Source organism: Solea solea, chromosome 8 (assembly GCF_958295425.1).
Source record: "Solea solea chromosome 8, fSolSol10.1, whole genome shotgun sequence".
Taxonomy (NCBI): Eukaryota; Metazoa; Chordata; class Actinopteri; order Pleuronectiformes; family Soleidae; genus Solea; species Solea solea.
The window spans coordinates 21,920,049-21,945,802 of record NC_081141.1 but is presented as its reverse complement, the minus strand read 5'-3'; the positions used below and the strand labels follow the sequence as shown (position 1 = coordinate 21,945,802).

General features: G+C 39.8%; 1 protein-coding gene across 3 annotated transcripts; it reads left to right on the top strand.

Annotated features, from left to right (window-relative positions):
- Positions 1-232: 232 nt before the first annotated feature.
- LOC131463972 (transforming acidic coiled-coil-containing protein 1-like) lies at positions 233-24,663 on the top strand. 3 transcript variants are annotated; one of them, XM_058636178.1, is made up of 13 exons: positions 233-321; positions 10,941-11,032; positions 15,258-15,678; positions 17,349-17,403; positions 17,491-17,548; positions 18,811-18,857; positions 20,252-20,386; positions 20,909-20,985; positions 21,222-21,265; positions 21,480-21,640; positions 22,068-22,174; positions 22,282-22,402; positions 22,887-24,663. In XM_058636178.1, the coding sequence occupies exons 1-13, from the start codon at positions 317-319 to the stop codon at positions 22,953-22,955; spliced, it is 1,392 nt and encodes a 463-aa protein (XP_058492161.1). In that variant the 5' UTR covers positions 233-316; the 3' UTR covers positions 22,956-24,663. The 3 variants fall into 3 exon arrangements, with proteins under 3 accessions (XP_058492161.1, XP_058492160.1, XP_058492159.1); XM_058636177.1 differs by lacking the exon at positions 233-321 and adding an exon at positions 2,039-2,335; XM_058636176.1 differs by lacking the exon at positions 233-321 and adding an exon at positions 8,700-9,108.
- Positions 24,664-25,754: the final 1,091 nt, after the last annotated feature.

Below are 25,754 nucleotides of genomic sequence, written 5' to 3'. Positions count from 1 at the left end.
ATACTGATACTGAATATTGTATCAGCTCATCCCTAATATAAATAATGCTTAAATGTCCTTAAATCTAAAACATATTATTTAATCAATCAAAAGTACATCAAAGTATATAAAAACAGAATAAATATATTGAAGCAGTGGACTTTTTCTGCATTGAATGCTGTTAAATGTACATATTTTTGGGGCTGTATTTCCAAACTACATAACTTTGTCCAGTAGCTAGTGACTAGTGGCGCATGCGCAGTCACGTGGTAAACACAGCAGCATCATCATGCAGCGGGCGAATTAAGCTAATGGACCGCCAGTGACTACAACAACCATGAGGCAAGTCTCTGTTTTACACTTACACTTTGTCTTTTTTTTTTTCAAAGCTGTCGTGTCAAAAGTGTTTGTTAAGCGCGCCATGTTTTATTGTTGTGTGTGTTGGTTTTTTTATGTTGTTGTGGTGATTCACGTTCATGTAACGGTGCTAATTAAAGTTATAAGCTAGAGTGTACGACAGTCAGTTACGCATTCACTTCATAAGTCAGTAGTTTGGCCCAGTAAATGTAGATAAAGTCAGTCACAAGTGAGGAGAAAGGAGACCTTATGTGATTCAATTCAATGGGGGTAAGTTTTAAGCTTCTCAGACCCTCCAGTGAATTTGTACTAACAGCTTTACAGGACGAGTCAGGGTCAGATTGGAACCAGGAGATAAGGTTTCTTTTAGACTGTTACACTGTTCGATGATACGTTATATTCAGCCTTTCTTTATCTTTTCACGTGAATATCATCATTTAGTGGATAAAGCGTCTTTGTCACACTGATTAAATTGACCTGGTTTTGAAAGGTGGTTTGGTTTGAATGCATGCAACCAAACTCAAAGCTCTGAATAAGAGTGTGTGTACTTGAAGTTGTACTTAGCAGGTATGTACTTACTATATTGTGTAAATACATGATATTATCGCGTGATCATGGTGAGTTTTCATTATCGTGAACATAGAAAATATGTTTCACACCAGTGATAGATCATTTACCTCACTCACATACAGTCTAAAGGATTTAGTTTGGAGTATATGTGTGTGTTTCTACTTTTATTTGACACCTCTAAAGGTCCTTTTCAAAAGGATCAGTAGTCCTCATGGAGACCAAAACCTGGTCCTAATGGGGTAGATCTTCGTGGCTCAGGAACTGGTTAAGCTTAGCGCTGGTTAAGCTTAGCGACTAAAAACACATTTCTTCCGACTCTACCTCGACTAAGACGATAACGACGACGACAAAAAAAAAAAAAAAAATATATATATATATATTTCGCACTTATGACTAGCACTTCATAGTTTGATTTACTTGAAGCTCTTACTTACTTCTAGCTCTTATTTGTACCCAAATGTTTAAATGCACTTATTGTAAGTCGCTTTGGATAAAAGCGTCTGCTAAATGACATGTAATGTAATGTAATGTAATGTAATATTTTTTTTAACAGTTTTTAGGTTATGGCTATAGGGGTTTTGTTTGGGCTGTTCAAATGAATAATCCTAATAAGGACAGCTGTGCAAACCTATGCGCGCGTGTGTGTGTGTGTGTGTGTACAGTCATGCTAAACAGTGCGGGGCTGCAGTCGTGGTGGTTTTCTGATCACAGCATATGGTGGGAAAGGCACAAGAAGTGGGGCTGTGTTTTCAGCCGCCAACTCTCCCTCCATCATCCCTTCCTCCCCCCTGGATCTCAAATCTGGTATTCAGCTGAGTAACAATAGAAGAGTCTCTTTCCCTCATGAACAATGCTCTCATCACTGCCAGATGCCCCCATGACACACACTCGCCGTCCACCGCCTCCAACTCCTTGGACTTGCAGGTCTTTAAACACACACACACACATTCCCCATCTCTGTGTCCTCCCTTTCTAAAGACAGTCCAGTGGCTAACAAGGGAATAAAATCTGCCTCTGTAATGTGTGTGTGTGCATTTCAAAGAGAGAGAGAGAGATGATGGAGGGTAAGTAGAGCGAGGAGGCGGGACTATCAGCAGAGCTGTTCATGTGTGATCAGTATGACTCCTGAGTGTTTAGGTTGCTCAGCATCAGTGGAGACTGAAGAAAAAAATGAAAACGGCAGGGAAAGGAGCAGCTGGCTGGTTAAATTATAACTAATCAGTCATGAGGAGGGGTGCATTATCAGGCTCTGATGTTGAGCCAGCCTGTTTGTAGACGAGAAGCAGAGGTGAATGGTGAGAGAGTGAAAGGACTTGCAGAGCATCTGGGATAAACCTGACACAAACACAGACTCCGCTGTCGCCATGGGAGGCTCCCTCAGCCAGAACAGGAAGGGCTCGTTCAGCTCTCCTCGGAAACAGAGCAGCATGTAAGATGACATTGTTCATTGTGTGTATGTTGATGTGTGAGTAAGTGCCATAGGGGAAGGTCGACAGAACACAATTGGATCAATTTTGCCCTTTGATACTCACGATATAGTGTTGTAGTGTCTCGTGTTTTTGAACTCGTCACTTCTGTGACCCGGTGAGGAAACGAATAGGAGATGAGGAGTTAAAGGGCACAGGCTGAAAGCAAATCAGGTGCTGCTGCACACATCCACAGATGCCATGGTATAGTTTGAATAACATTTGAATATTTGAATCTACTGGACTGAGAGCAAGAAGAGTCAGAGGACGAGTGTTGTGTCATCACAGATCCCATTAGCAGAATGGCTAATGCAATGTGCATGAGCTGATAAGTCATGCTCCTCAGTTTAAAGGTCCAGTGTGTAAAATGTTGGTGAAAATATTTTTTTATTTTGCAGGAAATTAAAGATAAGATAATTTTACTTCATATTTAAATAAGTGTATAATAGTTGTTTTTCAATACCCTAAATTGAGCCTTTTATATTTATATCAAGAGTCGAGTCACTTCTACAGAGGCTGCCATTTTGGACCACCATGTTTTTACGAGGGACAGACAAACAGACAGACACAGTTTTGATGTTAACTGATGGCAACATTGTTTACCCAACACACTTGGAAAGGAAGGGTGAGGGATATTCAAATGCAGCATGCACATTCATCATTAAGTGGCTTTGAGATTTTATCAGCTGTTTGTGTAGTTACTGTAAGAGAGATAATGTCGACCTAATCATCAATGAATTAACATTTATTTGTCCTGTCTGAGAAGTTACCACACTCCTCTGTCCTGTTCAAGCATCATTTGATATCTGATATGTGTTATGTGATGTACGGCTGTGGCTCTCTGCAGCTTTCTTCTTGTCCAAATGTAGGGAAAGTAGACACAGAGTGATTAGTCATAGCTGTAAATTCAACCGCCACTCTCTCTCTCTCTCTCTCTCTCTCTCTCTCTCTCTCTCTCTCTCTCTCTCTCTCTCTCTCTCTCTCCTTTTGTTTTCATGTGTCCGCCACAACAGTGAGTGAGTGAATGAGTTTCACTTTATCTCACAAGACACTCTTTTTGTAAGCACCAACACAGGTCAGTGCACTTAAATTACTTGACTGTTAATATGATCATATATTGAAGCAGATATTTTGGACACACACTCATTGTTATTTGGGCATTTTATAAAGAAAGAAGTCATCTTACACCATGCAAACATACTCACAGTAGTCTTCTGCATACAGGTGTGTTTGTGTAAAGGCAGATGGGGGTTGGGCTCTTCCCTGTGGGAAAACTGGGAATACAACTGTTGCCGTGAGATCACAGTTTTCAATGTTTGGTCTAATTTTAGTTGACCTAATCATCCGTTTTATGGCTTAAGTGGAGCAGTCTCGGATGAACACTGGACTCATTGTTCCTCCTGAACAGCTAAATCTAATTTGGTTAAAATCAGATTTGTATTTGGAGCTAATTTGTTGCAGTGGTATGAATTCACACCAGTGTCTGCTTATGAAGCGTTTTCTTCAGGGCTGCAAGAATGATTATTTCATAATTAACTGGGTACTTATTTGGTCTGTAAAATGTCAAAATATTCAGTTTTAACGTTTTCTTCTTTCGCATTTTAAAAGCTGAAAAACTTTAATTATTGAAATATTTAGTCATCGATTGACAACAAGGCTGGCAAGCATGAAACTAAGTGAAACTGTTAATAATTTGAAATGAAAGTAAATGACTGAACTCTTTCACTTGCACAATATTGTTGTAATTGAGTTAGATGTATTTGTAGTACACTAGAAATACTGTATTATAACTAAATGGTATTTTGAATAGAAATTCAATCCTGTGGGACTGAATCCTAAATGAATGGAGACATAAAGAGGTAGAACAGTTGGGGTGTTTCCTCTCTGTGCTCTGTGTATAGTGTATAGTGCATATGGGAATTGTGTTCCCCTGTGTCCCTGTTGTAGTCCAGAATAATAGCTTGGTTTGTGTACATGACTCATCTCTGGAAAACCCCTCCTCTATATCCTTCTCACAGCTTGAGTCTTTCTCTTTTTGTTTCATCAAGCCGCTGTCCGGGAAGTTTTTCTGCTGTTCTCTGGGAGGGTGTGTTCAGTTTATCTCTGTTTCTTTTTTGCTCTGGCTGCAGCTAATTTGATGTTCATTGTAGAAAGACATTAAAGATACCAAAATAACATTATTAGTGGAATTTACTTCTCAAGTGACTCGCTTTCTCTTCTGTCTTTGTGTTGTGTTTGTCCTTTCATCCCTGTGTCATTTTCTGTTACATATGAGGAATCTGCGTGTGAGGCCAGTAATGATCACAAGATGGAGCCATATCGTAGAATAAGAAACACATTTGACCCCGCAATGTTATTCTATTCAGATGAGCCGTCTCAAGCCTCTCCAGAGGGAATTTTCTTTATAGCCTGGTCTGGATGACATTTGAGCTCATATTTATACCTCGCATAAAAAAAACATGGGATACTTTTTCTACGCCTTTCTTTCATTATCAATGCACATTGTGCTGAGACCGAACAATAGTGACTCACCCTGGTGTCTAGTATCTGATGTGTCTATTGCTCAGCATGAATCTTCTGCTGAGCAAGAAAAGGTACTTTGGTTGATGCGAAGTAGGCACGGTCATGGATTTTATAGTTTTCTGTCCCTTACTTAATTTCTGACAACAAAGACAGTTCCTGCACTACACGTGTTACAGAAACGAAAACACTAATCTTACACTTCAACCTTTACCCATGAAATTAGATGACAATAAAGTGGTTATTTTTGCTTTAAGAAATTATATGGAAAGCTGAATGATATTTCCTTTCACTATATCTGGTAAATTGCTGCTAGAGTGAGTTTTTTTATAACGTGTGCAACTGAGATTGTCATGCTGTTTAATACAGTCTATGTTTTATGCATGTGGTCTGCAACATACGTGTTAAACATACGTGGTGCTGCCCTGAAAGTTTACAGTTTGACATTTGCCCTGTGTCAATGTTGATCAAAGGAGAAACATTTAAAACCAAGGCGATGTACATTCATTTTGAACCTAACCTCTAATTGAAAGAAGACCAGAGCTAAGTATAAAATAAAAAAAAATGAGAGCTGTAATTACACCCTGCTGTTTGAAAATGCTGGACAGACATCTTACTTACATCTGTTATTTTGCGCTGTAACAGGGATAAACCCTGTTTTTTTTATGTTGGAAAGTGCAGGTGGAACTGTTTTTTCAGTACGGCTGCAACGATTATTCGATGAATTGATTATTAATCGATTATCCATTTGACAAAGAAGTCATTAAAACTCAATAATTTTCGTTTGTTGACAAAACGGAACATTTGAGAACATCATCATTTCCAGGTTTGGGAAACACGGATCAACATTTTTCATCATTTTCTGACATTTTACGGACCAATTAATGGAGAAAATAATCTACAGATTATGAAGATACTTATTAGTTTCAGCCCTACTTTTCAGTTTAAAGTAAGATTTAGCAACATTTTTCGGTGAAGTTGCATATTGCAGCATATCGCAATATCCATCCCCTCACCCTTCTCTTCAAAGTCTGTTGAAGAACAGATGAAGCCCTCAGTTGGCATCATAACGCTAAAGATGTTTTGTTTGTCCATTGTTGGCTACTGTCCCAAAATGGTGGCCTGGCTCCTCAGATAAGAGGCTTACTTTGGGGTAATAAAAATCTACAACTCACACAATCAGGTGATTGTTTATTTGTATGAAATTAATTATTATTATTATTATTACCTACTGGACCTTCTGTCCTTACTTGTTTCTGACAAAAAACATGATCAGTGACATTCTAATTCATTGCAAATTTGAATCCAGACAGTCATTTGTGTTGGAGATAATGTTGACCTGATGGGGGCGCTAATTATTTCAGGCTGGTTGACTTCATGCCATCATGCATGGGACAGAGAGCAGAGATGAACAGGCTGGGATAGTTGAGAAGCTTCTGTAATTCCCTCTCTCTCTCTCTCTATATATATAGTACACACCTGTGTGTGTGTGTGTGTGTCTGTACATATACTACATGACCTCTGTTTTGGCTCACACACACACAAGCACACACATGTTAATCATCGCAGATTTATTTTTGGCTCAAAACCACACATGCTGCCATCAGTCATAATATAATTGATGATTAAGGTTGTACATTCTTGGTTGATTAACAGACAACAAATGCACATAGCTGTGGTTCAGTGTGTGTGTGTGTGTGAGAACTAAAATGGCAGCTCCAGCTCACACAGGCTGTATGTATGTGTGTGTAGGTTTTTCCTCTGTTGCTATTTGTGGTTACAAGGTATTACATAAGAGTTTATTCTCTTCTCTCTCTCTCTCTCTGTTTTCCTTCCACTTCATGACTCTGGGATAACAGTCAAATATTCCTGTATTCCAACTCAGTCCAGCTCTGCTTGTTTTCCTTCTGTCACACAGTGACTGTAATGAAGACATGTGTTAATGAGTGTGTTATCATGAGGGAGGAGGAGGAGAGGGGACTTCAAAGCTTTTAGGTGTTTGCAGAGTGAATTGTTTGTGCTTTCTGCTTCAGCTTCAGATCATGTCCTTGGCAAGACAGACAGGTTTGTCCTCTCTGCTCACAGATAAGGAGACAAAGAGGGAAAACATTCCAGGCTTGCCTGAAAACTCACCTTCTTCTCTCTCCTATTTGGTTTTTAAATATCCTCCTCCTCATTATTCCCTTGTCTTTCTCACTGTTTTTCCTTGTTCGTGCCTCTAATTTGGTCTTTGTTTTGCTCATCACAGATTGAGCACTGTTTCTGTCAGTGTTCACCAGTGTGTGACATTATTGTGTGTGTGTTTTTGTTTATATCTGGCTGTATCTGTGAGTGTTAAACAGAGAAACACTGAGGGGAAATAAAGAACTGTCTCTGCTCATTCCTTTTTCTTTCTCTGTTCACCTTTTTTACAGGGGATGAACTTCCTGTCATGAGATTAGTCATGGTCCACATTTCTTTTTCAAAGAACACATCCCATCTGCCCTAGATACCTTGTGTGTGTGTGTGTTTGTGTGTGAATACTTGTATTTGTTACCTCTTAAGAGACTAAAGCCTGGTCCAAAATAGGCTCATTACTCATTTTGGAGAAACTTGTTAGGTTAAGGTTAGGACTGGGCATTTACTGGTTATTGGATGTAATGTCCTGAGAAGAATAGCTGTGCAAACGTGTGTGTGAGAGAGATGTATAAATGTGAAAGCCTAGATTGGAGTTACATAAGCTATGAACAACAGCAGTTTGTGTGTGTGAACACAGCACGGATGAGAGCTTTAATCCGTGAATAGATGAGTATTTGCTGTTATTATTGTTCAAACTAGATTTGCTTTATTGATTTTCTCCTCTTCCTGACCTGGATATTAGCTGTGAACAATAGAGCCCCTGTAGATTTGCTGACACATCATGGCCGTGACGGCTTAATTCTCACTTTGGATTTGTATCGGCCTGTGACAGTTATGCTGTACATACTGTATAAAGGCCACATTGTTGTTGGTTCTTGGTGAAAATATCTCCAGTTCGATTGCTCATCTCCTCTTTTTCATGCAGAGGAAAGAAAGAGCAGTGTTTTTTGGTGCGTTGCAAGTTATCCACTGTCTCTGCCGGGAGCTCCTACGTAAACAAACCATTAACAACTCAAATTACTTTGAGACTGAAGCTTCAAACTCGCAGTGAGCTGCCCGGTCTTGTCAGTGACCTTTCAGTCACTTCATCTACAAGGAAAAATTCCTTATGTCTTCGTTAATAAAAAGAAAAGAAAAACATACATTAATATTTGGAAGAGGTTGAAAAGCACAACTTCAGAAATGACAGTGTTATGAGTGAAGAACTTATTTTATGCTGTATGTATTACTTGTTTTACACATAGGACTATTTGAGTTTGTTCTATGTGAGGAGTGAGGAGTAAGATGTCTGTCCTGACATACTGTAGTTTTTCCCACTCTAAATTAAAATTCCCTCTGTCTGCCCACCACTTCTGTCTGCTTCCATGTTTATTTTCCTCTTTATTCCACACTGTAGCCACAAACACATGGTGGTTTATGTGTCTCAGAGAAACCATACTCGTTTTACTTTGCATCTTCAAACACAAAGCCTCGTCCCGTGTCTCTCTTTACAACCAACAAACCCTCAAAGAATCTGGGAGGAGGACTGAAAAAAACCTCCTGAAAACAAGCATGTGAGAGAGCAAACATGTGGAAGCAGCGTGGCTGTCTGCTAACCAGCTGATCGTCCACCCAGACACAGAGAGAGAGGGGGGGGAGAGAGGGAGGAGCAGAGAGGAGTGACTACTGATGCTTCAGTAATCTGCACTGTGAGTCAGTGCTGCTGAGAGCAGAGCGGCCACAGAAACAGCAGCAGCAGCGAGACACTTTTCATTCTCACGAGCACCAACAACACAGAAGAGCAGCATGGGAAAACTGAGCGACTGAGCAAGAGGAGGAAGTGACACAGTCGTATTGAAAGAGAGACAAACCGATCGACAGCCCCTTTGTCAACAGCCGCCTCTTCTTGCTGTCGTGTCACCGACTTGGCATTTTGATTGATTACTCTTAACTTATCCAGAGGAGGAAGAATTGTGTTGAACATCTGACGTGGCCTCAGGTTTAGGAGTTAACACATTGCAGAGATGTCCTGGTTGTCTCCAGTCCAGTGGGCCAAATGGACATGGTCAGCAGTGTCAGGGAGTCCAGGAGAGGCTGGGAAGGATGATGGAGAGGACAAGTAAGAGGGCTTGGCTGTTTATGTTTCTGTGTTTGTACGTCTTAAAGGTGTGCTGGTTTAGAGGCAGATGTTTAGAAGACAATTAGAGAGAGAGTAATTTATTTTGATAGTGTTTGTTAGATGGTGTGTGTGTGTCTGTATGATTGTTTGATGACTGCAGATTTCCCTGAGTCATACTGACAGGTGGCAGAGATACTGTTTATATACAGACACACACAATGGTGTCATCTCAGGTTCTTTCCTCTACTGTGGATCACATCCTCTCTGCTTTGTGTGAACCGTTTTATGAGAGACGTGACAAGGATGGGCCAACTGTGTAGTGTTTGTTTGTTTATTTTTTTTAGTGAGGGCTTCATACCACTTTTAGTGTCTGATACCACACCACTATCAAAGCCTTGAATTCCCACCAGAACCAATATCAATCCGATATAGTCGTTTTGCCTTCTCCAAAACAAAATGCTCCAAACTGCAGACATTTGCAGTTCTCACTTAATGGTGACATAATGGTGGTGGGGAACCTTTGTTAAGTGAAGCACTAATGCCATATTCAGGGTTTGTGGATTGTGTTGAATTTGAATATTTAGTTTTTTCAGTATCTGATGAATTGATTCATTTTATCAGACCGATACTGACTGAGTGTCATATTGACTCATCCCTATTTGTGTGTGTGTGTGTGTGTGTGTGTGTGTGTGTGTGTGTGTGTGAGAGAGAGAGAGAGAGAGAAAGAGAAAGAGAGAGAGTTTGGCAGTTGTGCATCTGTTGCTGAACACTGGGGGAAGGGGGAAAAAGCCACAGTTTCCTAAGCATTTAATTTTTTTTGTCCGTTCCTAGTTTCTAAGTAACCATCCAAGATCGCAGTCATTGGGGCCATCACTGGGATGTGATTCAGTGTGTGTGTGAGTGTGGAGGCGGGGGGTGGGTGGGTTATGTATATTAGGATTAGCTCTGGATGGCGGCGTTCTACAGACTTCCACAGTTTTGTGTGAGCTGGTATCAGAGAGATGGAGTGTGGTTGGATGTTGGCACAGGGAGTTTTGTTCCTTCTTGTGCTGTTTTTCATTAGAGTGTAGATGTTTTGATGTGTGTTCAAGAGGCTGGGAAGGCGTTCTCACACTCACTCACTCTCTCTCACTCTCTCTCACTCTCTCACACACACACACAGACACAAACTCTCACTCTCTCTCTCTCTCTCTGTCTTTCCCCTCCTTTTGTCTCTCCACTGTTTGGAAATAAATTTGGCCTGGGTGTCTAGGCAGCTGACACCAAAGACCAAAAGACCGTGTGTGTGTGTAAGCTGAAATGAGTGTTTGGGACACAGTGTGTCCTTATTGAATGGCAAAGGATGCAGGTGGCCTTGTACGGCTTCACTTCCTTTCCTCTCCCTTCCTCTGACATCCTTTAAAATAAAAGCAGCTTGTTTATGTTGAAGCTGCTTTGAACTGTGGAATCCATTATTTCTGTGACACGTTAAGAAAACACAGGGTTGTGATCCCCATTTGTTAGAGAGTTTGACACAGTTACATTCAACCAGGACGCTCATTGTTGTTGCACCTCATTTATAGTATGTATACATTACTTTTGACTGATTTATATATTTGGTGCCTTTCATTAAACTGCAGGTTCCGAAGCATTGTTTTTGCTACAAAACAGGCATGATAACATTCTGCAAAAAAACATTTTTAATCTCGTTTTTGCTTTCATCTTCACTTCCAGATAATATCCCTATGTCTCAGTAGTAGCTCTGGTTTCTTGCTTGCTATCTCTACCTCTGCTTTATGTTAGCTATTTGTTAGATTACAGGTGTAAAATAATCTGTCTCTCCTCTCTTACAGTTCGGACACGGAGGGGAACTTTGAGACTCCAGAGGCTGAGTCCCCATGTGTTGTGAACCTACTGAGTCAACTTGACAACTCCAACCGCACAGGTGTGAGATAAGTCCAAACTGCTTACACTGGTCAAACTGTGTCTCATTTGAACAGTGACACTAGATATTCTCACGTAGGCCTGGGAGGGTGTTAAGTGTCAGTACTTAATTGGCACCTCCTGAAATGCACCAACCATGGAGTAATCTACAAGGATATCGTTTGAGCCTGTTTCATCTCTGACCTTAAAAGCATCACAGATTGGTGTAGTGCACCTTTAATCGCAGCCACCATACAGAGCATGGTAAACGAACCGAGAAAAAACTATTACCTGTAGCAGCCCTCATAAAAGTCATCACATCCTAATGAAATTTGATAATTATATTGTAAATCAATGATTATCATTATAATATATATAATAATAATAATAACCCCCAGACGTGCCGTTTGGGGATTAAGGTGAATCGAAGAGTCTAAATTGACCAAGGGTATAAAAGTGATTGTGAATGGTGATTAACTGGTGATCTGTCCAAGCTGAATGCTGCCTTTCACCTTTATATCAGCTGGGATTGGCTTCAGCTCCCTCACAGCCTTCAAGAGGAATCAATTGACAATATAAAGCATGACATCATAGTCACATTTTAAATTTCTACAAGCGTCTGGTACTTAAGCTCAGGTTGTGTTTGGAATCAAGGACGTCATTAGCACTGTGTTATATTTTCCTCATAAAACTGTCCAGATCTAGATCAGGACTGGGGGTGAACCATGTCCAACACATTTAATTTCTTACTATTAGTCTGGAATCAATCCTAGTCAACAGTGCTAGAGTTGCAGCACAGCTTGGACACAATGTCAGTCTTTCACAGGACTGACCTATACAGACAAGTGGAGAATTTCCTCAGAAAAACACTCTAGGGGCTTGAAAGTTCTCCTGTGACCCTATTACAGGAAATGATTAATTAAAACATAGTTAAAGATGCACAAACAAACATATCATAGGATAATGTAGATGTTGTACGTTTAAACATGGGAAATAAGACATCATAAGGCACAGTGACGCACCAAAAGAAAACCAATCATCTGTTAGATTATGCAATTACACAGGAAACATAGCAATTTATTTATAAAAAAGAGAGACCATAATACCTGTGTTGTAAAATAAAAACACTTCACACTTATAATTCTGTGGTATCATTACTACAACCAGTATCTCTTATATATAAAAATATGTAATAATAAATAATATAAATATATACTTTTGAATTTTCCATTTTATTTGTCTAGTTATTGCATTATTTCTCATGAACAATAGGTTTTTGTTAAGGTTTTTTTAATGATACTTTTGTCTCAAACAAAAACATCCAGTGTTACTTTGTAATATTCAGTGTGTTGACCACAGTGTTGACATTACCCGCTACAGTTGTATTATCAACATAACGTCTCTCCCCTCACCTCAAAGACAGACTTCTGGATCAAATGGGGAGATTTTCAATGCTGCAGTGCCGGTTTGAAACTGCCAAAGAGGCCCGAGTCCTCCCCCTTTCAGCCCCTCCTCTTCAGCTGTCCTTCTTTCACCCACACACTCAGAAGTACCCGTTGCTATAGTAATCGGTAATGGTAATCTGGAGTTCATCTTCTGTGCTAAAACCAAATGTCACTGTATCACCAATGTTTGCAATCTTAGCTCCTTTATGCATCTAAAGCCTAGGTTGAAAACTGAGGATTTTCTCCAAGTCAACAGGTGGCTATATAACGATAACTGTGAAGCCTTATTGGCCAATGAGATAAAAAGTTGCAAAACAAAAAAGCTTGCTATTTTTAAATAGCAAGCTATGAAAATATTATACATTATTATATTCTACTTCCATTGACCTGATTTTCTGTCACCTACATCTGACCTAATTATTGATATCAAATACTAATACATTTTTAAAGATGTTAACGCTTTAAATGCCAGGTTTAATTAATGCCAGAAACTATGATTTATTTTCAGTATACTACATGCTAAGTAAAATATTTCTATTTAATTATTACAGGGACATTGCAGGGACATTTTTTGTGCTTAATGGTATGAGTGTAAAACTTGTTTGTACACCGTGTATTTTAGCCTTTCTGTAGGATCTGGAAATAAATAGATTAAATAACAATACACAGTATTGACAAATGTCAGGCCTTATGCATGAACACAGACGAAATTATCAAAAAACGAAGAATGAAACGTGCATAAAATGTGCACAACAGTCCCTAAGTCCAGTTAGCAATGCTAACATTAGCACATGTGGCCATGAGGAACACTACTACACATCTAGCCCATGTAAACAAACGTGGGTATTGGTTCACGATAGCTTTTCAACACCAACTTTATAAAATAAACACTAAACATTATGGTAAATGTCTTAAGATTTAACTGGCCAGGTCTTCTTCCTGTTGTCGAACACGGAGCCATGGTCTTCTCTCATGTTTATTCTGTGCACTTTAGATCTTCTCTACATTAAACAAGTACCAGCCTCTTAGCACACACTCTGTCTTCCTCTTCTCTTTTGAGGAATGAGCTCCATATGTGGTCATAACTTCCTGCACGCCTCGAGCCAGCCAATCATGAGGGCTGTTAGATCCCGGTTGAGAATAGCTCCTTACATACACTGACTGGTGTCAAACTGATTTGTGAACAGACAAAAATCCTCACCCTGGCACAGGTTTTGTGTCCATTTTCAGAATCCTCACCCACAGTTTGTGTGTATGAAAGGCCCAAGGCTACGCTTTCAACAATACCCGCTCACATTTTGACTGGGCCTCCGTCTCAGTCACTGAGTTTGACATGTACTCAGTGTGTGTAAGGATAAAATCTGTCTGAACTCTGTATGTCTCAGCTATGTCTCAGCTAGTCCAAACGTTAAACCACAGAATATTGCATCCGGTGCCAGATTATAACAGAGAGATTAACTTGTCGGGTGTTGAATCTCCTTTTCAGACAATAACAGTCTGCTTTTCATGGTAAAACAGTCCCATGGTCGTAACAAAATGTGGGTTAGGTTCATAAATAAAAGATTGACTGTGGAGAAACCGATAGCCTGGTTCCCTATAATTAGGCACAAAGTGCTCAGGGGGGAATTGCTGTGCGTTCATGTGCGTTCAACAACCGAATACCACAATCTAATATATGTCCTGTTGAACCAGAGACGACGTTGTGCCTACCTATATAGTAAATTTTGCTCTCTAACTGGCTGCCTCAAACACTTCCCCCTCTGTCTGCCTTTCCTCTTTTTGGTTGAGCTGTGAAACTGTAATAAAGTCTGATGTTGTTTTTGTTGCTAGGCCACATGGTGTGCACTCTCCATGACTGGGTGGGGTTCCTCTACATCTGTTCCTTGTCTCTGAAGGGTGTGGATGTGGCATTTGTTTTTTTTAAGTACCTAGATTTTGAGGAGAATTGCAGCTAAACTTGTATATGATGTAATAAGTCACACGTTTCCCTTCGGCCACAGCAAACAATTCTGTCACCTACCCAGTGACGGCACACTGTGAAGAAAAACTCAGCATCGGTCCTTGCTTTTTAATCATTGTGTGCAGCTATGTGAGTGGGTGCATTTTCAGTAACACAGCATCCTGTGTTTCAGCAGACGTGAGACTGGTCTGTGGCTGTGATCGTTAGCTGTTTAACCGACGTATGTGGACACAGGATGTGAAGCATTGTGAAAGGATGTCGGCAGCTATTTTAAATGTTCTTCCAGGAGAAGGAAGGCTGTCACTCTGACATTACTTTCCTAAATGATAAAATCATTAGGTAGCCATGGGATTACGGTTTTGGTTTATAGCAACATAATTGGTTATTGATGTAATTCATGTTGAAATGTTTGGGTATCATAATTGATCATAAACTTTCCTGGAAACCTCATATAGAACATGTTAAGAGGAAAGCATGTTAGAATATTGCCGTTATGAAGAAATCAAAGTATTTTCTAGATTTTGCTGCATTACGGATTCTTTACTTTTCTCGTTTTTCCATATTTGAGCTATAGCACTGAGGTTTGGGGTAACATCACTAACATTAAGCCTAAAAAAGAGAGTAATAAGAATCATAAACAAGGCTGATGAGAGAGAACATGTCATGTGCTAAGGTCATGGATCTAGTGGATTTCAATTTAAAGTTATATTAATGATTATGTTTAAAGCCAGAAATCAACAATTACCAGAGGGTTTGCAGATGATGTTTATGAGGAAAGAGAACATTAGAGATCTACTGTAGTTTGTTATGATAAGTGAACCTGTTTTCTTCTCTTTTCACAGCTCTTCCTGATGTTTCAAACCACTCTCCGGACAAGAACTCCAACACAGACATCGCTCCAGTTCATTCCCTGAACAACCTCACCAGAGATTCACCAAACAAAAGCAGTTTCAGTTTAGATCAGAACCTTAATTTAAATCTAAGCACGAAACCAAGTGCAGTGGAGAGCTCTTCTCCATCCACACCTCGTTCCCAGCCTCAAGCCATCCGCCCACCTTCGCTGCCTGTCGTCTCCTCACTGAACAAACCAGATCCAACGGAGGTGGATGACAAGGCTCCGGTGACATCTGACTCCAGCCCCGACACAAACTCGAGCCTCAGTCATGACATTTGTGTGGACTCTGATTTGCTCAATGGCAACACAAATGTTTGTATGCTGTCAAATGAAAAACTCACCGGTGAGACAAACAACACCATAATCACGTAAGTACAACATTAACAGCAAACAAACACCAAGACCATTCTTATCTCCAGTCATCACTCACAGTCATCCATTTTTCCAGTCAGTGGCTACATTTACTGCACTAATGTGACTCACAGCTTTACCAAGTGAAAAAGACGTTGCTTTCTTTTATGGCTCTAGGGAAAAGTAGAGAATGGTTCCTTTTGTTCACAGTGAACCTGAAAGCCAACAGTGGTGCCTGCAGTCTGTTCTGTTGTTCTCTTCATTCACTTACCTCACCAGTGCTAAGTTTTTATTGTTGTCACCTTTTTTTTTAGATTTTGGGTTCACTTTTATTCAAGCTCTATTTTTTTTTTTTAAGCGAGGATTTGTTCAGAATTTCCACAGATGAGTTAGAGCAGTTTTTCCATTTCTCACAGCTCAATGAAGTAGTTTATTTTTAACAACTGCTTTGTGTTTGCCGATCAATTGTTCTGTGGAAGGGAAAGTGTCAAAGACGCCCTCCTGTGGATAGTTTCTGTTATGGGTCAAGTCTCACTATTCACAGTTCCATTATCTTCACTTATCTTCACCAGCATAATTGAAATCCTTGTCTTTTTTATTATACCCCCACTTTTAACAACATGAGTAATGGATTCCATATTGTAGGCCTATGTGCAATGTATTATTTTATTTCACATTTGGCCTTCATGTAGTCTTCTGATGAATGTCAGTTTTTATCAGAAGTGGTTACCTTTTGTTAACAGAAGTACTTTAAGTGTTTGTCCTAAACTACAACCACATTCAGCGCTGATTGTGGGTCAGAGAATGTCAGCTGTAGAGGATCTCTTAAACGTGTCCTGAGGACAAAATGTGTTCACACATTCAAAATACTGTGGCCGTGTGCTTCCCCCAAACCACATCCAAATGATGATGGAATCTAAGGAAAATCAGGAAAATAACACACAATTTAAACACAAAATCTATCGTACATATTTGTCAGCAATTTAAAACTGAAAACTAAAAACATATACCTTTCACGGCCCACCTGCAGTGCCGTCAGGGCCCACTAGGGGGCCACAACCCACACTTCACTAAACTATTATGACACTATACTTATTATAGGTTAAACCTAACTCATATCCCACCATCTCCTTTGTCCTTCCTTCCTTTTCCTCCCAAAACCTGTCATTCTGTTTCCCTTCTCTGTGTGGCGTCAGGACTGCTGAGCAAGTCCATTTCCTCTGTGTTCTGTTGTAAGTACTGTCTTAACTGTGTGTGCAGATGTGTGTGTTCCTGTAATTTGCTGTTCTTAATAGAGCAGTCCAAGTTTAGACTCCCTTCATATCTCGCTGCATCTTCCATTTCACCTACATTTCCCAAAGTGAAGGTGTAGGAAAGTGGAAGAGTGTTAGAAAAAAAATCCTTTTATTCCTTGTTGTTGCTCTTATTTGCATTTGGCAAATGCCTTCATCATTAATCAGCTTTTTCTTCTGCGTATTTAAGCACTCTAAGTAGTAGAGCATGTAAACTCAGCTCACACACACACACACACACACACACACACACAGAGCAAAGCAGTGCAGTCCAGCTGTGTGGCTTTCTTTCTCTCCTGCTTTTTCTTGTCGTCATCACACCTGCTCACACGTAAACACTACAGATTTGACCTGTGTTCGTGTGCATTTATTTTGTGATTGACCTTCATGCTCAGGAACTCCTGCAAAGTGAAGCAGAGCCTGCCGATGCAAACTGAATTCAGTGGACAGGTAAGCACCAATAATATCTGCTGCTTGTTTGTGCTGTGTTAGGATTACCCCTCGAATAAAAATACACTTTTACTGCTGTCGTTAAAGGACGACGACTGTGGAGGCCACGCCACAGATGAGGAGAAGCTGGCGAGCAGCGTGACTGGTAAGAGCATCAGAGAATATTGATGTCGTTGTTGTGTTCAGAATGTCTATATCGCCGAGTCCCACCCAGTCACAGTGTGATGTGGTAATGAATAGCTCCGTTGTGACTCAGCTCTGTCACGGCCTCTCATGGACAGAGATCATATTATGGGATGTTAATGTTTAAACAGCAGGCTTCAGCTTCCCTCTGGGCAAACAATCAGCTGCGTTCGATCGATACCAAACAGCGAGAAGGTCATCTCTGTGCCTCACTGTTACAGACAAACATTAATCAGTCACTTTGAAGATACTGTGTATGGCTGTGTTGCTGCATTAAGCACATCATAACTTTTAAATACAATCAAATGTCCATTACATTTAAACCTTGGTCAGATGAGTTCATACAATACCGATTAAGCCAATTTGCTCCACACGAGTCTCTGTGTTTCAGCAGAGTTTAGATTTTGTGTCATCTAGTGGCATTTCAGTGCTGTGGACAGAAACACAGACTGAGGCAACAGCAACATTGTGCCAGTAAAGCGAGATGACTGCAAACAGGTTGGTGCTTGACTGAAAACACATTATTATTAATAATATTAATCATAGTCGTAATAATAATAATAATAATAATAATAATAAATGATAATAATAATAATAAAAACAAAATAAAGAAACACTTGCATACACATAAGGCAGAGTGGGTTTAGAGAGTAAATTAATAGATTATTAAAATAATCTGCTCTGTCATTCAACTGCTTTGCTGCTGTATACACACAAACGCTCCCTCAGTCAGTACTGATAGTATTTCTTGAAAGAGCTTGTTTTCAAATGAAGGACACAGCATACAAATAATGTTACATTGTTTCTGTTCACAAAGACTGAACAGAGGCAGAATAATAACAGAACTAGAACTAACCCATAAGTATGTTACTACACAAACAAAGAAAGACGAAACAAGGGAAATGACAGAGAGTGTGGGAGAGTAGAAGGGTGGATAGAGTTGTGAAAGAATGTTTATATCCTCTCTGGTATGTGAAGGCCACTTTAGTTCCCTGACGGGCTTGAGAAAATCTCAACAGTGGATGTCGCGAATTCGCACACAGGAGACCTTTAAATTAGACTCTTCAAGTCAGAAGAACATTTGTTTGAGGTTATGTTTGAACATTTTACTGTCATTCAAATGATTTGTCGATGGACCACTTTATTGCATTATAAACCACCGCAACAGTAAGCAAATTCTTTTTGACATGAGTGTGTTGTTTCGTGTTGTGTTTCTTTTTTTAGACTGTCATGTGACATCCAAACCTGAGGACTCTGACTGCTGCTCTGTGGTGAGGAATTATCACTTCTTTTATTTCACAAGCTCCTGTGTGCAGCCTATTTTATCATCCCCATTGTAGCATACAATGGACAAAAGTATTCAGATGCCTGACCATTATACCAATAGGGACTACAATGCATATACAGGACATTAATATGGAGTTGGTTCCCTTCTTAGAAAACTTTCCTCAAAACATGAAGTGTTTCATGTGAATTTGTGTCCATTCATGCTGTAGAACATTAATGAGGTCAGACACTGAATCTCTGTTCCAGTTCATCCCAAAGGTGCTTGATAGGGTTGTGTTCAGGGTTCTGTGCAGTCCATTCAAGGTCTTCCACACCAGACTCATCAAACCATGTCTTTATAGTCCTTTCTTTGTGCACTGGAACACAATCATGTTGGAATAGTGAAGGGTCTTACTTTACTATTTGCTACAAAGTTGGAAGCATAGCATTGTCCAGAATATCTTGGTATGCTGGTGTTAAGATTGTCCTTTACTGGAGATAATCCTGAATTCAATACTTAACAGGTGTGGCCAGATACTTTTGTCCATATAGTGTGTTACATTAACACAACAAAATCCCCAGTTGTGATTTTTCCGCCTTATACCACTAGGTGGAGCTGAGGGACTTGTTTAACTTGCTGTCAGACAAGTCCAGACTTATCCCAGTGTTACATTGTCACTGTGATGGCAACAGTGACTCACTCTGCTTCATCTCTATACATGAAATGAATAGTTGACATTTCGCTCTTCATAAGGAATTATGTGGTTGTGTCTCTTGGAACTGAAACTAAAATTGTAATGATTGCAATAGACTGAATATTAATTCAGTAAATATAAAGCTGCTCTGTTCATCTTAACATGTATGTATGATGACTGCAGCACTGTGTGCTGTGGGACAACAGGAGCTGTTGAGCATCTGCCACCACGTCCACCACTCAGGTGACATATGGATTTAGATTATCACTCAGGAGATTAGAACATATGTGTCATAATCCAGGGAAGGACAAAATGAGAGAGGAAAAAGACAGAGGGAGGAGGAGAGGAACGAAAAAAAAAAAAGAAAAATAGGGGTGAAGTGGAAAAATAAGAGGAAGAGATCTTTAAGAGGATAATATAGACACGGTAAGAGAGAGGACCAAAGCAGAGCAGTCGCATAGAGACAGACAGAAATACAGTGCGTTCAGTATTCAATTCACAATTCACTTCATACTAATTCATTTCGCAATCGTGTTATTTGGAAAACAAGGTAAGGTTATAATGGTACATGGTAATGATACATGATATGTATTGTCATACATACCATACAGACCTTTAAAAGGTTTGTGTGTGCTTACTGTTCAGCATATTACTGGATAAGAAAAAAAAGAAATGAAGGAGACTGATTTCTTTCTGTCCTCTAGACGTATGAGGACACGTGCCAACTGAAGAACACAGCAAGGGGAAGTGAGATGCAGAAAACAGGAAGTCAGGTCCTGGACTCCATCTGCATTAGTGAGACAGAGAAGCAAGCTGTTCTCACCCTCATCAGGGAGGAGGTACAATTTTTTTTTTATCATATGAAATGAATTTATTTTTGGTTCACAACAAAGCATAACACATTGTTTGATTAGGCAACTGACTGAAAGATTATCAGACATATTTTACACAGATCCCTTTTATGCAATAGAGCTCTGGAAAGGAAATAGCTGTAGTGAACAGTGTCTAACAACCTGCTATAAACCAACATCTTCAACTGTCCAATAAATGTTTGCTGACACACTGCGATAGAATTATGTAAAATAAACACGATATTAAGGTGAGTAAGTATTGGATTCTGTACCTGACATGAAGTGATCAGGACACAAGTGGAAACAGTTGCCTGTGGGATCACCATTGCATCACTAACCAACAAAAATGAAGAGGCTGAAGCCCGATGCTTATGTTTGCCTCTCCTATTAAATTCATGAGATAAACCAGAATATCAGCAACATAAGAAAAATAGAGAATTGAAAGGAAAAAAAAGTGTGTAGTGCAGGTATTCATCATGCTATCATGTGTTCTCACAACTCTACTTTCAGATCATCACTAAAGAGGTGGAAGCCAATGACTGGAAGAAGAAATATGAAGATTGCAAACATGAAGTGAATGAGATGAGGTTAGAAAACATGTCAGTTATTATGGAGGGACCAACACTGTCTTTGAGGGTCATGTGCGACGTGGGCATAATTGAGGATTTAAAAACAAAACATGTCACTGTTTTGTTTTAAACAGCACCAATTTTCCACTAATGCATTTCAATATTAAGGGCTCCAGGGATTGTGTTGTCGTTAAAAAGCACTCGTCTGTTTCTCAATTTAAGTAAGAACCACCATGTGTTTTGTCTTGTTACAGTAAGGTTGTAGCAGAGTATGAGAAGACAATCGCTCACATGATCGGTGAGTAGGGATATCTCAAATTATAATAAAACAAAATGTGTAGTCATTACATTTTTGATGTTATCGCACGTTTCAGTTCCACGAATGATTCGCATCATTTCGTTCTCAGGGCTGTCACAAAATGACTCATTTCACTCCTGTCAGCTCTACTTATGTTTGTAAAACAAGTTGTTGAACACATCACGATGATTTCCCTCCTCTTCACTGCTCCCAGAGGACGAGCAGCGCTGCAGTGCAAACACCCAGAAGGCTTTGCATGATGTGATGATGGAGAAGGAAGCCGCCCTGGCAGACCTGAACTCGGTGGAGCGCTCTCTGTCGGACATGTTTCGGCGTTATGAAAATATGAAGAGCACCCTGGAGGGTTTTAAGAGAGTGAGTTTAGTAGGGCTGCAGCAATTATTCGAATAGCAATCGATTACTAACTGAATTGTCCAGTATCTTAATAATTGATTAATTGGAGTGTTTTTTTCAATTGATTCTTATTTTTCAGCTTCTTAAATGTGATTATTATCTGGTTTCTTTGCTCCGTATAACAAAGATATCATTAAAACTGAATTATTTTGGTTTGTGACATTTCAGAACATCACCTTTTACAGGTTTGGTAAACACTCATCAACATGTTCTGACATTTTACCGACTAAACAAATACTTGATTAATTGAGAAAATAATCCACAGATGAATCGATTATGAAAATAACCGTTAGTGGCAGGATCTACTGTAAAAATGATTCATCTGCCTTCTCTGGTGTTTTTGTGATTGATAAATAACACTGCGGTTCATCTTTGTTTCCTCAATCAGAATGAAGAGATACTGAAAAGGTCTGCTCAGGAATATCTGGCCAGAGTCAAACAGGAGGAGCACAGATACCAGACACTTAAAATCCACGCTGAGGAGAAACTCGACAAGTATGTAGATATTTTAAATGGGTTTCCTCATAACAAACCAAATACTTTCCCCAGGTCTGACATGCTGTTATATAAAATCTTATTGATTTGCCTCTTGTCTCACTCAGGGCCATCGAGGAGCTCGCTCAGGTACGGTCAAAGTCGAGCTCGGAGAACATGGCGCTGAATGCCGGCCTGAGGAAGGAGCAGATCAAGAACGACTCTCTTGAACAAGCTCTGCAGCAGAAGGTCAGTGACATTTTCACTTCTCTTCGACCGAAGGCCTGAATCACACCGGATGCATTGCGTGTGTGTCGCTGGTGGTGGTACTTGGTATAAAAACTTTAGAGAGTTCCTACTACACGTCAGAGACCCGCGTGAGACGCACATGATCACATAAAACTGACACCTGTCACAGTAGTTTTAGTGTCTAGGCTGAATCTGTGTAGATCCCCCCCCCCCTCCCACTAACACACGCACTTAACAAAAGTCACGGGACGTTTTATGTCGGAGATAAATCGGAAAGGGAAGTCAAAATCATATTTGTGGTGAGGGGAGACGAGCAAGACGGAGAGGGACAGTGAAACGCAGCAGACACGCAGCCGGGTTGAACACAACACTGCAGCGACACACATCCAGTGTGAACAAGTGTGAACGGCTTTTCTAATATTGTTTTTTTTGTGTGTATCGATAGAATGAAATGTGCTAATTCACTCTGTCTGTGCTTTGATAGAACATGGAAATGGAGGAACTGACAAAGATCTGTAACGAGCTGATTGCCCGAATGGGAAAAATAGACTGAGAGACTCTTGAATCTGAACCGTCGCTCTGATCCTGCCTACACTGACACCGTGTGCATGTGCCCAGCCAAGATACTGCTCTTAAACCCTGTGCGAGTTCTGCGTCACATAGACCGCTTGTGTACAAATCTCTGCAGTAACTTTGTCTGTACTATTGTTGCACTACTTGAGACTAGAATCAGAAAGGTTCCGTAAATGCTACATATTGTTTGGACTTTCTTTTGGTCACTCTGTTTGCTTTTATTGCCCTTGATGAGGTCACCTGGACCCCTCGCGCTTTCGACCAGCAAACAACAACCTGCTCGTGACTCAACTTTAAATACCCTGCAGCTTAACGGCTAAATTCCTAGCAAATGCTCAAGCAGGATGACATCAGACCTAACGCAGGCCGCAGTTGTTTCAGACTTTCAGCTTGAGTTTATGCTACAACCCATAACATATATTGTTTTCTAGGATGTAAACAAGGAGTGCATTGTGAAAGAGAGAAGCTCAGGCTTGTTGTGTACAGCAGACTGAGGTCAGAGTTAAAAGTCAAGCTGAAGGAATGGAGTTACGGTTGTTTGAGAAGTACATGAGTCCTCTGGGACCTTGGTTTGGTCAAGACTGACTCTGAAACTCAGAGGGAATCTGGACCACAACTAAACTAGAGGACCACTCAGATTCCCACAGTGTCAATAAACTATGACCTACATCCCTAAAATATTTAAAATCCATCCCATTTGAGTGATGTCGAAGAACATAACCACCTTGGCAAGAGGTAATATTTCACTGCATTGGCTTTAGCTGATTCCATACACTTAAAGTAGCTGCATTAACAGAGAAATATGACAATCATAGACTTCTCCTCTGCCTCTGTGTAACATTGTGGCGTCGTCTTGAATGACAAAGTCAATACAGAGGAAACTTTATCCTGACGTTTGAACAGGCCCATGTTATCCTGAACAACTGGAACTAGCTCCAACCTAGTGACACTGTATTTTTGTGAAAGATATAACGTTTATTAGCATGTGCTGCAATAGGTCAGATATTTTTTTAAAAACTGTTAAAAACTATTTTATCGTGTTTCCACTATATTCAAAATGTACTTCAGATTAGGAAACTAAGAGTTTGACTTTTTTTTCCTGTTGCTTATTTGTGATGAAGTTTTGAACAGATTAGCCACCAGTGGTTCACTAAATACAACTGGTGGCTAATCCAAAACAGTTTCTTTCATGGTTATTTGAAGGTTGTTTTTTTTTAAATCCCCACTGTAGTTTTACTGAAGTTCAGCACAGAGTTTAAGGAATGACCTGGATGTTGTGATGTAACTGGGTATTAATAATATTTCACAAGTATTGGTACTGTCGAAACAAAAACCTTCCTTTCTTTTTTAAAAAAAAAGAAGAAAAGAAATGTTTGCTTTTTCTTGAAGGCTTAACCCTAAACTATCATTTACCTCATTATAATACAGTATATAATTCACAAAGCTTTGACTTATATGGAGCTGCATTGGATTAAACAAGTGAAACAGATTTTACGTTTCATCACCGGTTATGTCAGAGTCAGTCATTATTAAAGGAGAAACCCACTAGTGTGCCACATGTTTTGTATTTGTGCCACTCTAACGTCACATCTCACCATTGTTCTATGAAATGATGTTTATTCAGGACTAGCGGTGAGTGTTTGTACATTTGCTTGAACAAACATAAAGATTAATTTGTTGTATAGTAAGTTCTACTTGTTTTTTTTCTTTTTTGCACAGGTGGCCATGTTTGTCTTTATACACAGCTGATTAACCAGCCAACTGAAACTTTCATAACTGAAACATAACTGGTCAACCATTATATATAATTTGTGCTTCAGTTGCCATCTCGCAGTCAATGTGTGTTAACCAAATTGTTGCATGTATGTTTTTGGTTTGGTTATACAATAATTACTGTTTTATGCATCACAACATCTACGACAGGCTGTAGCCCATCGAATGCGGCATTTCCTGAAGTATGTGAGTCCCTGAAGGCAGCACCTTTTAGATTCTGCTGACTGGACCGTCCTGTCTGAAGTTTGTGGGCAGAAGAGCCACATCAGGTCAAATCAGACAACACACATACGAAAAGAAGAGAGGATGGCAAACAGATAGTTGCATCTCTCTTATACACGTCTACTGTCACGTTACCATACCTAAAAAGTCTTTATAAATAAGGAGTTAAAATACAGACACATGCCACTGTGGATACAATAAGTTCAATCCAATTGACAATAAAACAGTTGTGTATGTGTCTGTGCATAAATACAGTGTCTCCAGGCAACCATGTCCCTTTATTGATTTCAATTGGTATCTTAGTAACCATTTTAAACACTAATGGTTGCTGTTGTACATATTTTACCATACCATAGAGCACAGGTCTCAAACTTGTGGCCGTTCAGTCTATTTCATGCGGTCCACCACTTAATATCAATTTAAAATATTTTTTTGATATTTATGGATTTTGCATCATATTTTCCTTTTATGAACTGTATACACTGTTCCATATCAAAACAAACACTTTTATTTTGAAAATCCAAGCAATAATGTCACAAATATTGTTATTTCAATGTTATTTAAAGCTCCTATTGCCCACTCGCACTGAACACGGGGATGTGTACGCGTAGTGACCCCCAGGTCATTTAAGTTCTCAGACCCCAGCCAACCTCCCTCTGGGCACCAAATTCAAGTCTTACCCTGGGCACCAAAAATTGTTAGAGTCAGCCCTAAGTACTACTAATGATGCACACACACACAGAACGGTCATAAAAACAGAGTCATGGAACCAGTCCTTAAACAA